This window comes from Narcine bancroftii, chromosome 13 (genome assembly GCF_036971445.1).
Source record: "Narcine bancroftii isolate sNarBan1 chromosome 13, sNarBan1.hap1, whole genome shotgun sequence".
Taxonomy (NCBI): domain Eukaryota; kingdom Metazoa; phylum Chordata; class Chondrichthyes; order Torpediniformes; family Narcinidae; genus Narcine; species Narcine bancroftii.
Genome location: NC_091481.1, coordinates 84,007,509 through 84,020,268, shown reverse-complemented (window position 1 = coordinate 84,020,268; position 12,760 = coordinate 84,007,509). Strand labels below are relative to the sequence as shown.

Below are 12,760 nucleotides of genomic sequence, written 5' to 3'. Positions count from 1 at the left end.
TCTTCAGCCCCCCCGCCCCGGGACGTCGAGCTGGGCGGAGCTACGCCGAGTGAGGATCCGCCCATCGCCGCCACCGGGTCCTAGCGCCCCTGCTTGACATGGGCAATTGCGCGACTGAAAACACGTGCCGTCCTCGTTTTCTTTTTAATCATTTCAGAAAGATCGGCCTTTCGAGGAACCAGAAATTGAATCAGAATTTCTCGCCACCTGTTTTAGGGCAGCATCACATGGATTGGCCTGGAAGTCAGCCTGAAGAAAACTGAGGTCCTCCATCAGCCAGCTCCCCACCATGGACTACCAGCCCCCCCACATCTCCATCGGGCACACAAAACTCAAAACGGTCAACCAGTTTACCTATCTCGGCTGCACCATTTCATCAGATGCAAGGATCGACAATGAGATAGACAACAGACTCGCCAAGGCAAATAGCGCCTTTGGAAGACTACACAAAAGAGTCTGGAAAAACAACCAACTGAAAAAACCTCACAAAGATAAGCGTATACAGAGCCGTTGTCATACCCACACTCCTGTTCGGCTCCGAATCATGGGTCCTCTACCGGCACCACCTACGGCTCCTAGAACGCTTCCACCAGCGTTGTCTCCGCTCCATCCTCAACATCCATTGGAGCGCTCACACCCCTAACGTCGAGGTACTCGAGATGGCAGAGGTCGACAGCATCGAGTCCACGCTGCTGAAGATCCAGCTGCGCTGGATGGGTCACGTCTCCAGAATGGAGGACCATCGCCTTCCCAAGATCGTGTTATATGGCGAGCTCTCCACTGGCCACCGTGACAGAGGTGCACCAAAGAAAAGGTACAAGGACTGCCTAAAGAAATCTCTTGGTGCCTGCCACATTGACCACCGCCAGTGGGCTGATATCGCCTCCAACCGTGCATCTTGGCGCCTCACAGTTTGGCGGGCAGCAACCTCCTTTGAAGAAGACCGCAGAGCCCACCTCACTGACAAAAGGCAAAGGAGGAAAAACCCAACACCCAACCCCAACCCACCAATTTTCCCCTGCAACCGCTGCAATCGTGTCTGCCTGTCCCGCATCGGACTTGTCAGCCACAAACGAGCCTGCAGCTGACGTGGACTTTTTACCCCCTCCATAAATCTTCGTCCGCGAAGCCAAGCCAAAGAAAAAGAAGACATGGACAAAATAAATTGAAGGCAAAGCTTCCATTATTGTCACTTACTACTTAGAATGCGACCCCCACCCACAGCACCTGGTGTTCCTGGGCCGTCTCCCCTCCAAGTACTGGCCGGTCCTGAACCTGCTTGGCTTCCGAGATCAGGCAACTTGCGTGTTCGGGTGATGAGGCACTGCTGTCGTTGAGCTTGTGCCAGAACTAAAAGTAAGGCAATGGCCTTGTCCATTTGGGAATCCGATGGCAGAGGTCCTTGTGCTCATTTTCAGGCTCCTGTTCCTTTCTCCCCAATTGCTGGAAACACTCAGCAGGTCAGGCAGCCTCTGTGGAGGGGGACAGGGTTAACATTTCAGATGGGAGAGTAGAAGACATTCATTCCTTACAGTTCTGGATAATTTGTACCTCAGAGTGGATTGTAGATGGGGGAAAACTTCATAATAACATCATATTCAGAGCAGTTGCGCCTTAAAATGGCCTGATTCGACTGCATTAAGGCTGAATATGTTCACACTGAATTTCCTGACCGACTATGTTCATTGATGCAGAGGTAAAAACACGATGCTGGAGAAACTCAGCAGATCAAACAGCGTACTTAATAGAGCAAAGATAATCAACATTTCGGGCTTGAGGCCTTCATCAAGGTTTCTCCAGCATTGAGTATTTATGTCGCAGGCATAACCCTCCCCACCCTCAACAACATCTACAGGGACCACTGCTGTCAGAGAGCAGCAGCAATCATCAAGGATCCTCACCACCCGGCACACACTCTCTTCTCGCTGCTGCCATCAGGACTCGCATCACCAGGTTCAGGAATAGCTGCTCCCCCTCCACCATCAGACTCCTCAACCACAAACTCAAACAGGGACTCATTTAAGGACTCTCACATTTGCATTTTTATTGATTACTTTTCTCGATTGCACAGTCAGTTCATTTACATTTCATTATTTGTTTACATGTGTATGTTGTGTCATTATGTTTTGCACTACCATTAAGTGGCAAACCTTCCTCGCCTGGAGGAAAAAAGAATCACAGAGTTGTAGCATGTGATGTCATGTATGTATTCTGACAATAAATCTAAAACCTGAATCAGATGAAAGTGCTGTGTGCAGAGGAATGAGAACATGATTGCCTTTACACTCACTTAGTATGGAACACTGGCCTGAATGGTCTCTTCCACATTGTTACTATTCTGTAGTCCCGTGATCAAACAACAATGGTATATAATAAGATGGTGGGGCCTTTAATTTAACAATGAGTCACTCTTGTGGAATGTGCCTAAAAGTGGGCGCACCTTACACCTACCTGTAAGTGATTATTAATTTGTGGAACTTATCTGGTTCACAAATTCAACTTAACAAAGAGGTGATTCATTTTTGATTCAGCTACAAGATTAGTTTCACAACTGAGACTTTGTGTGTGTGTGTGTGTGTGTGTGAGCGCGCGCTAAGTCTTCATCTGCAAACACTTATGTTTTCAACAAAAGGATCCATCTCAAAACTTTGGGCTGGATTGTGTCTTGCATTCGCTTCCCATGGGATCCCTGATCCCTGTAACTGCACCAATCTTCTGCCACTGTGCTACTCCTAATGTCCAGAAGACAACTTCACAAAGAGTAGCAAGGCCTCAGACAGGAGATGGTGAGGAAGTTTATCAAGAGCAGTTTGGATGGATGGGGAAAGCGAGAGGCCACCGTCACTCTTCCAGGTGCTTGGGAGTGTTGATCACATTGCCACACCTGCACCACTTTTCCCAGGGGCAGGGAGCACGAGCCTTAGCTTTAGTTTGGTGAACAATACCCTCCATAGGAGGGATAAATTGACCAGCCTGTGTGACCTGCAAGTGATACTGTGAAGATTTGTCAGTGAGGATTCTACTGGGAGTAATATTCTCCATAGTTTTAATCACCATCAACCTTGTTGAATTTGATAGGGGGTTCTTTAAGATTTTAGAGTCGCTAGTAACAATATCTTCTCATTTTTCATGAGGTGTTTGTGTTCACCAGAACTTCTTTTATAGCATGAAACTCCCTCAAGTGGTGTCAACAGCAGTGCAACCCTTAATTAGTCTCCAGCGAGATTATCAGACACATTAATCTGGCAAACAGGAGTTTTTGGTCACACTGGGTTCTTCTCCCCTCACTTGAAATATGATATCACCTCTTTATATTTTAGCCCCAATAAGCGGGAGGTACAATTAGCGAGGTGGTCAGTGCAACGCTATTACAGCGCCAGCGACCCAGTTTCAAACCCCGTGCTGTCTGTAAAGAGTTTGTACATTCTCCAGGTCTGAGTGGGTTTCCTTCGGGTGTTCTGGTTTCTTCCCACCCTTAAAAATGTATGTGGGTTGTAGGTTAATTGGGCATTTGGGCAGCACAGCTCATGGGTCAGAAGGGCCTGTTACCGTGCTGTGTGTCTAAATTCAATAATTGAAAAATGTGGACTGACCATTCTGCCCATGGATGCTGTTGCAATGGCACTCATTTACCACAGCTTACAAACAAATAAAGGATACACTTTCTTTCAGCCCACCATGAAGTCAACTTTCTTTTTATTATTCGCTAAACACAATGTTGCATTCTTCAACTGCCCAATCACCACCCAGATAAACTCTTCTGACCTTCTCCTTGGCCACACAGGGGGTAATCCCGACACTCTCACCCGCCTCCTGAATCTGAGATCCATCACCCGTATACTGACACTTAACACACTTGCGCCCACGACCCAGTCCTCATCGAGGGCTCAGTCGTGGAGAGGGTCAAGAACTTCAAATTCCCGAGTGTCATCATCTCCGAGGATCTGTCCTGCAAATTCCCGAGTGTCATCATCTCCGAGGATCTGTCCTGGAGCCTCCATGTCGATGCAATCACAAAGAAGGGTCGCCAGCGGCTAAACTTGGTGAGGCGTCTGAGTAGGTTCGGTCGGCCATTGAAGACTTCTACGGGTGGACCGTGGAGAGCATTCTGGCCGGTTGCATCACTGCTTAGTGCGGAGGCGCCAACTCTCAAGACAAGAATAAACTCCAGAGGGTTGTTAACTCGGCCTGCGACAACACAGGTACCAGACTTCACCCCATCAAGGAAATTGACATGAGGCGGGATCTTAAAAAAGGAGCCTCTATCCTCAAAGACCTCCAGTACCCAGGCCCTGCCCTCTTCACTCTGCTACCATCGGGGGAAAGGTACAGGAGCCTGAAGTCGAGCACCCAGCGGCACAAGGACGGCTTCTTCCCCTCTGCCATCAGATTCCTGAAGGATCAAGGAACCAAAGGCAGTGCCTGAGTTTTCATGCACTGGTGGTTTTATGTTGTAAGATGGTTATAATACGAATTTTCCACTCTGATGATGCTGCGAAACATCGAATTTCATGACTTGTGCATGAGTTCTAATTCTGGCTTGAGCCCAACATCAGGAAAATCAGGAACCTTGAAGGGCAGGGTTTTGTGTGATTGACAGCTTTCATCGTGACGTCACCGAGCACCGACCCGGCGCTGCGCCTGCGCAGACCAAACGCCGGCTCACCTCCTGCGCGCTGACGTCACAGGGCGAGTGACCGACGTCGAAGCGTGACAAGATGGCGGCGCGGTGGTGGGGTGGCCCAGCGCTTGGTGCGTGGCTGCTGCTGCTGTCCGGTGGGGTCGAGCTCGCCGATGCTCTGTCGGAGCAGGGCAAGTGGAGCATCAGCATCTCCGCGGTAGGCAACGGGATCCGCAGGACTTGCGGCCTGGGTGGGGGGAGGAAGGGAAGGCGGGCCATGGATCATGGGCCTTGGGCCTGCAGCTCCCCCAGCTTATGGTGTTCAGATCGGGGGAAGTGGGGCTGAAACGCTGGGCTGGGTGGTTGGGGGGGGCGGTCCCTGATAGCAGAGGGGTTGGGGGGGGCGGTCCCTGATAGCAGAGGGGTTGGGGGGGCGCTCCCTGATAGCAGAGGGGTTGGGGGGGCGCTCCCTGATAGCAGAGGGGTTGGGGGGGGCGGTCCCTGATAGCAGAGGGGTTGGGGGGGCGCTCCCTGATAGCAGAGGGGTTGGGGGGGCGCTCCCTGATAGCAGAGGGGTTGGGGGGGCACTCCCTGATAGCAGAGGGGTTGGGGGGGCGCTCCCTGATAGCAGAGGGGTTGGGGGACGCTCCCTGATAGCAGAGGGGTTGGGGGGCGGTCCCTGATAGCAGAGGGGTTGGGGGGGCACTCCCTGATAGCAGAGGGGTTGGGGGGCGCTCCCTGATAGCAGAGGGGTTGGGGGGCACTCCCTGATAGCAGAGGGGTTGGGGGGGGCGCTCCCTGATAGCAGAGGGGTTGGGGGACGCTCCCTGATAGCAGAGGGGTTGGGGGGGCGCTCCCTGATAGCAGAGGGGTTGGTGGGGCGCTCCCTGATAGCAGAGGGGTTGGGGGGGGCGCTCCCTGATAGCAGAGGGGTTGGGGGGCACTCCCTAATAGCAGAGGGGTTGGGGGGGCGCTCCCTGATAGCAGAGGGGTTGGGGGGTGCTCCCTGATAGCAGAGGGGTTGGGGGGGGCGCTCCCTGATAGCAGAGGGGTTGGGGGGTGCTCCCTGATAGCAGAGGGGTTGGGGGGTGCTCCCTGATAGCAGAGGGGTTGGGGGGGCGCTCCCTGATAGCAGAGGGGTTGGGGGGTGCTCCCTGATAGCAGAGGGGATTGGGGGGGAGCTCCCTGATAGCAGAGGGGATGGGGGGGAGCTCCCTGATAGCAGAGGGGATGGGGGGGAGCTCCCTGATAGCAGAGGGGATGGGGTGGAGCTCCCTGATAGCAGAGGGGATGGGGGGGAGCTCCCTGATAGCAGAGGGGATGGGGTGGAGCTCCAGTGTAAACATGTTAGTAAATAAAAGAACTGTAAGCAGATAACAAATGTAAACAAATTGACTGCGATACCCAGATCAACAGGGCAAATAACAGTCCTTATAGAATGTACATGATTTTTTTTTTTCTTGTCCTGATGTGTCCCCCTGCCGTCTGGGAGTGGCCTTCACACCGGAACGATCAAACCTCCAAATATATGTATCCCACCATGTGTTTAGACAGAATTCCTGGAGTGAGGTATGTAAGGAGCCTTGAGGGCCCTTTGTTCATTGATCACCTGCAAGTTCTGTGTGGATGGCAGGTGATCCGTGAAAATAACTCTGGGTTTGAGGAGGTAAAATGTTAGAACGGAAATGAGTCCTTATTCCCGTTCCAATCTTTTTACACAGACTGCGTTCCGGGAAATTGGGAAGCATTTCCTGGAATGCAGCGGCTGTGATTTTTTTTAAAAATCAAGTCTGATTGAATTGTTGTTGATGAGTCTGATGGTGGAGCGGTAGCAGCTGTTCCTGAACCTGGTGGTGCAGCAGCTGTTTCTGAACCTGGTGGTGTGGGTCTTGTGAGCCTGGACATCTTTCGTGATGACAGCAGCGAGAACAGAGCTTATGCTGAGTGGTGTGGGTCATTGATCATTGCCGCTGCTCTCCAACGGCAGCCTTCGCTATAGATGTACTCAGTAGTGGGGTAGATTTTGCCTGTGATGTCCTGAGCTGTGTCCAATTCTTTTTATAGGGCTCTCCATTCAGGGTTATTGGTGTTCCCATACCAAACTGTAATGTAACTGGTCAGCACACCTCCCACCACACCTCTGTAGAAATTTGCCAGGGTTTCTGCAAACTCCTGATGAAGGAGAGGCACTGACATGCTTTCTTCATGATACCATTGGTGTGTTTGGTCCAGGAGAGATCCTCCAAGATGATGGTTCCCAACATCCTAAATTTGTTCACCCTCCCCACCTCTGATCCCCCAGTGATCACTGGATTGTAAACCTCTGGCTTTCCTGAAGTCAACAATCAGCTCCTTAGTTTTGGTGACATTGAGTACAAGGTTTAGATGATGCACCATTCAGCTAAGTTATCAATCTCCATCCTGTATTCTGACTCATCCCCTTCCTTTATATAACCCACTACCGTGATTCTATTACACTTCCGTGATAACAGAAATTGGAGAAGTTGATGTTAATGCCATCTGGTAGGAGAGTACAAAGGTTCCTTTTATTGTCATGTAATAATTAAAAAAAAAAGTGATTATACATGAAAGATTTCAACTTTTGCCTGTCACCTTCCATATGTCACTGAAGACGCTCAAACACTTCTACAGCTGCCCCATAAGGGAGCATTCTGTCTAGTTGCATCACTGTCTGGTAAGGAGGTGCAAACCCTCAGGACAGGAAAAATCTCCAGAGGGTTAAGGGTCAGCGACGTCACGGGCACCAGGCTTCACTCCATCGAGGACATCTACAAGAGGCTGTGTTTTTAGAAACAGCCTCTATCCTCGAGGATCCCCACCACCCAGGCCATGTCCATAGGAAAGAGGTAGAGGAGTCTGAAGCCGCTGGAATGTCAGGACTCGTCTAAAGAATATCCACTGAGAAACTACCATTTAACTGAATGGTGGGACGGTTATTGTAGTGGTTACAGCGCTGTGACACCATCATCAGTTGGGACTGGGGTTCGAATCCTGCACGGTCTGTAAAGAGTTTGTATGTTCACCCCGTGTCTGTGTGGGTTTCCTCCACGTGGTGTGGTTCCCTTCCACCCTTCAACACGTGCGGGGGTTGTGGGTTAATTGGGTGTAATTGAGCAGCACGGGGAAGTTACCATGCTGTATGTCTAAAATTTTTAAAAGAAAACATTTTCTTGTGTCCAGCCCAAAATGTTAACTTTCAAGGAAAGAAGAAATCAGAGGACAAAATTCATGTCAGAGTGTAACTTCCTCTCTTTGATCTCTTTGCAGGACCAGTCACAGACAAAATTTCCAATGCGAAAGACTTTGTTTAACAAATCTTACATTAAACTGAAATGTGAGTATTTGAACTTGCACACAAAGGTCTGTTATTGAAGTGAATTGTTTTGGGATTATTTTAATTCTTGATGAAACTTCACACTACACTGTGGGGTTAATTAAGCACAGGTTTTTTCATAATGGTCTTCATAAACATTGATGTTTTCCAGTGATTATATTGTTTGAAAAATACAAATAGCTGAAATTAGATTAAATGTTTGTGCTTCCAATGGGAAGGAATATAATTTGCATTGGTTTTTTTTAATCTCTGATGACCTTTTACAGATTTCAGATTTATTGTCAGACTATATGCGTGACATTGCAGACAACCTTGACATTCTTTTTCCTGCGGGTGAGGCAGAATTACCTCCCTTCCTTCTCCATCTATCAGCTCCTGCCTTTTGTCACCCCTTCCCACCATCACCCCCCCCCCCTTCCTTTTGTTCAGATGCCTGCTGACATTCTTTTATAACTTGAAGGGGGGGGGGGTCAAGGCCAAAATATCAGTTATGTTTTTTTTTTGACTGCCTAAAGAAATCTCTTGGTGACCACCGCCAGTGGGCTGATATCGCCTCAAACCGTGCATCTTGGCGCCTCACAGTTCAGCGGGCAGCATCCTCCTTTGAAGAAGACCACAGAGCCCACCTCACTGACAAAAGATAAAGGAGGAAAAACCCAACCCCAACCAACCAATTTTCCCTTGCAACCGCTGCAACCCGTGTCTGCCTGTCCCGCACCGGACTTGTCAGTCACCAACGAGCCTGCAGCAGACGTGGACATTACCCCTCCATTAATCTTCGTCCGCGAAGCCAAGCCAAAGAAAAGAACATAAAGGACACTGACTACATGAGTTTCTCCAGCACTTCAACCACGGTGTCTACAGATTTTCGTATTTACTTCAGAATCACCACTTATTACTAAAACAAGGGAAAGATCCACTCTCACCAGCGTCATATAGACCAATATCTTTGCTAAACACAGATTATAAGATAATAGCTAAACTATTAGCAAACAGATTAGCAGAACAGGTACCGAAAATGATAAATTTAGACCAAACTGGATTTATCAAAAAAAGACGCACAACAGACAATATTTGTAAATTTATTAACTTAATTCATGCAGTAGAAGGGAATAAAGCACCTGCAGTAGCAGTTGCTTTAGACGCAGAGAAGGCCTTCGACAGAGTAGAATGGAATTATTTGTTCAAAGTATTGCAAAAATTCAGTTTACCGGAGAAGTATATTAATTGGATTAAAGCATTATATAAGGGACCGTTAGCGAAAGTGACAGTAAATGGACATGTATCAAAGCAATTTAACTTAAGCAGGTCAACGCGGCAGGGATGCCCACTATCACCATTATTGTTTGCGCTAGCTATAGAACCACTAGCAGAATCGATAAGAAGAGATAATAATATAAAAGGAATAAAAATAAAAGACAGGGAATATAAAATCAGTCTATTTGCGGATGATGTGATAGTGTACTTAACAGAACCAGAACTATCAATAAAAGAACTATATAAGAAATTGAAGGAATATGGAGAAGTGTCGGGATACAAGATAAACGTAAATAAAAGTGAAGCAATGCCTATGAATAACGCGGATTTCTCAAAATTTAAGAAGGAATCACCATTCAGATGGCAAATGCAGGCAATAAGATACCTAGGTGTACAAATAAACAAAAATCTAGGCCAATTATATAAACTCAATTACAATCCACTAATGAAAAAATTACAGGACGATTTAGAGCATTGGAAAGAGCTACCACTAACACTGATAGGAAGGATAAACTGTATTAAAATGAACATTTTTCCAAGGATACTATACTTATTTCAGGCATTGCCAATACAACTGACAGAAAAATTCTTCAAAGAGTTAAAGAAAATAATAAGGAAATTTTTATGGAGAGGGGGGAAACCGAGGATAGCACTAGATAAATTAACAGAATGGTATAAACAAGGAGGCTTACAATTGCCAAACTTCAAAAATTATTACAGAGCCGCACAATTAAGATACCTATCAGATTTTTATCAAACAAGGGAAAAACCAGACTGGACGAGATTAGAATTAGATAAAATAGGGGAAAAGATACCTGAACACATATTATATAAATGGGACGAAAAATTGGTACAACATAGAACTTCTCCAGTATTACACCATCTCCTCAATATATGGAAGAAGATTCATGTAGAAAGAAATAAAACAAATTATCAATTGCCAAAGCTACTCCCTTTTACAATAGACAACCTTTCCTTTAGAAAATGGGAAAAAAAAGGGATTAAAAGAATAGAAAATTGTTTTTCAGGAAGTAGATTCTTATCCTTTGAATAAATGAGAGATAAGTACAGTATAACTGGAGATACAGTGCTGGCATATTACCAACTGAGATCCTACTTGAAAGATAAATTAGGAAGCAATTTGAGTTTACCAGAGGGAAGTAACCTTGAATATGTGATTACAGATACAATGTTAATCAAAAGATTTATAACAAATATGTATATTAAACTGCAAGAAAAGGAGAATGAAACAAATGGTAAAACTAAACAAAAATGGGAACAAGATTTAAATATCAAGATAAAAAAGGAAACATGGGAGAAATTATGTTCTGGAACGATGAGAAATACAATAAATACGAGGCTGCGTATGATACAATATAATTGGTTACACAGACTATACATTACACTGCAAAAGTTAAATAAATGGGACCCAACAGTATCTGATAGATGTTTTCGATGTAAAAAAAAGAAAGGGGAACAACAATTCATGCAATCTGGACATGTGAGAGAGTAGAAAAATTTTGGGATGATCTCAATCAGATATTAAATAAAATAACAGAAAACAATATACCAAAGAATCCAGAGATCTTTCTCCTAAGTAACATAAAAAATAAAGAATTTGGAATTGACTTGGAAGATGCACAAAAAAGATTTGTTAAGATAGCCCTAGCCGTAGCAAAAAAATGTATTATGTCAACCTGGAAATTGGAAGATAATTTGAAAATACAACAATGGTATATAGAAATGAATAAATGTATTCCATTAGAAAAAAATAACATAGTTTAAGAAATAATATTGAAATATTCGAACAAGTATGGGAGCCTTACATTAAATACAATAGCGAAAACCTACTGGGAACAAACATTACCTAAGTTGATGGAAGGAGAAGAAAAGAAAAGAATGGACTCAGTAGAATTTCTGGTGTATTTTTGTTGAATGACAACATTGTCTGACTGGCTTAATGCAACCTAGATTGTATACCTAAAATGGATGAGGGGGGGGGTGGGGGGGTGGTTTGGGAGGAGGGAGGGGGGGGAGAAAAAGTCACTGTATATGTGTGAAAAAGAAAAAGTGTATATCATGGCTAATGTGATTTATGGTGTGAAAAAAAAAAGAATCACCACTTATTGGTAGAGTAGTACAAAAATAAACTACTCAATGTAAAAAAAAAAGTGCAATATGGAGAGAAAAAAACCACTAAAGAGCAAAAATAAGAGTCCTTAAATGAGTCCCTGATTGAGGTTGTTGTTGAGGAGTCTGATGGTGGAGGAGGAGCAGCTGTTCCTGAACCTGGTGGGTGCGAATCTTGTGGCACCGACACCTCTTTCCTGATGGCAGCAGCGAGAACAGAGCGTGCGCTGGGCGGTGTGGATCCTTGATGATCGCTGTTGCTCTCCGACAGCAGCGTTCCCTGTAGATGTTCATGATGGAGGGGAGGGTTTTGCCTGTGATCTTAAATCTGGGAGTTAGGTAGACAGTCTTATCAGAGAGTGGTAGAAGTTGTATAGCAGTACATTGAAGGAATTATTTTCTCACTGGAGCTGTAGCACTTTCTGAACTGTTTAAAACAAAAACATCAGTTTCCATCTAATTGAGAATCTCTTTTTGCTGTTGCCTTGCTCGGAATACTCTGGAACTCTTCATTTCAAGTGCAAACCAGCCTCTTCCTTCACTTGTATGCTCTCTATTTAAGTAACCATTAATTTGTATGAGCCCTCTACTTAATGTTATAAATTTGGTGTTGAATAAAAACCTCAACAATCCTACCTTTCTGCTTTCTTTGCACCTTTTTTCATTTCATTTTATGACATCTATTTGAATGTGCAGTAATGTAAATGCCCAATCATACAGGCTTCTGCTTTTTAATTGCTGTCTGGATTCTCTGCCATTAACAGGTAGATCAGAAGTCTGGTAAATTCAATATTTCACTAAGATAATTACCTGAAATTAAGTAACATTTGCTATTCTCTTGCTTTTCAGGGACACACGTGAACTGTGACCCTCCGGTTAATTTAAGCATGGCATGGTATTTGAGGAGTTCCCGTTGTTTTGATAAATTCTTTGGAGTGAATGTAAGTGATGTTTAACCAGAATTTTTTAAATAAAATAATCAGTTTCTGTTTGGCATTGATTTTTTTTTTTAAAGTGAAAATCTCGATAGGAAATCATTAACATTTCGAATCATTAGGATTCTGTTTACCTTTTACACCCATAATGTTGACCTTTTCACTCCCATACACTGCTGGAACCATGCTGTACATCTCCAACATTTGTGGTCTTGGGGGTGGGGAGGAAACATTATTTATATGTAATATAATTGCAGATTAGATCTTAATTTGCCTCCCCTTCCATAATTTCCAGCTCTACATTTCTACGCTGAACTCCATGATTCCTAAATTTCCCAGTTTGAATCCTCTTTTAAAATTTAGACATGCAGGCCAATTCAGCCCTACGAGTCCAGGTGGCCCAATTTGCACTACATTAAGCTACACCCCCAGTATGCTTTTGAACGGTGGGAGGAAACCAGA

The 12,760-nt window shown here is 45.3% G+C and overlaps 1 protein-coding gene across 6 annotated transcripts in view; it reads left to right on the top strand.

The window, feature by feature from the left end:
* Positions 1 to 4,682: 4,682 nt before the first annotated feature.
* Positions 4,683 to 12,760, top strand: part of LOC138748253 (transmembrane protein 87A) — a 54,744-nt gene continuing 46,666 nt past the window's right edge. For 2 of the 6 annotated variants that reach the window (XR_011347906.1, XM_069908098.1), the window contains exons 1-3: positions 4,683 to 4,838; positions 7,910 to 7,976; positions 12,213 to 12,304. Coding sequence is in view for 3 of the 6 variants with exons in the window: in XM_069908098.1 (XP_069764199.1) it covers positions 4,719 to 4,838; positions 7,910 to 7,976; positions 12,213 to 12,304 (279 nt within the window). In the remaining 3 variants the exon portion in view is untranslated. The remainder of the gene's footprint in view (positions 4,839 to 7,909; positions 7,977 to 12,212; positions 12,305 to 12,760) is intronic. The other 4 variants (XR_011347905.1, XM_069908097.1, XR_011347904.1 and 1 more) reach the window with 2 other exon arrangements.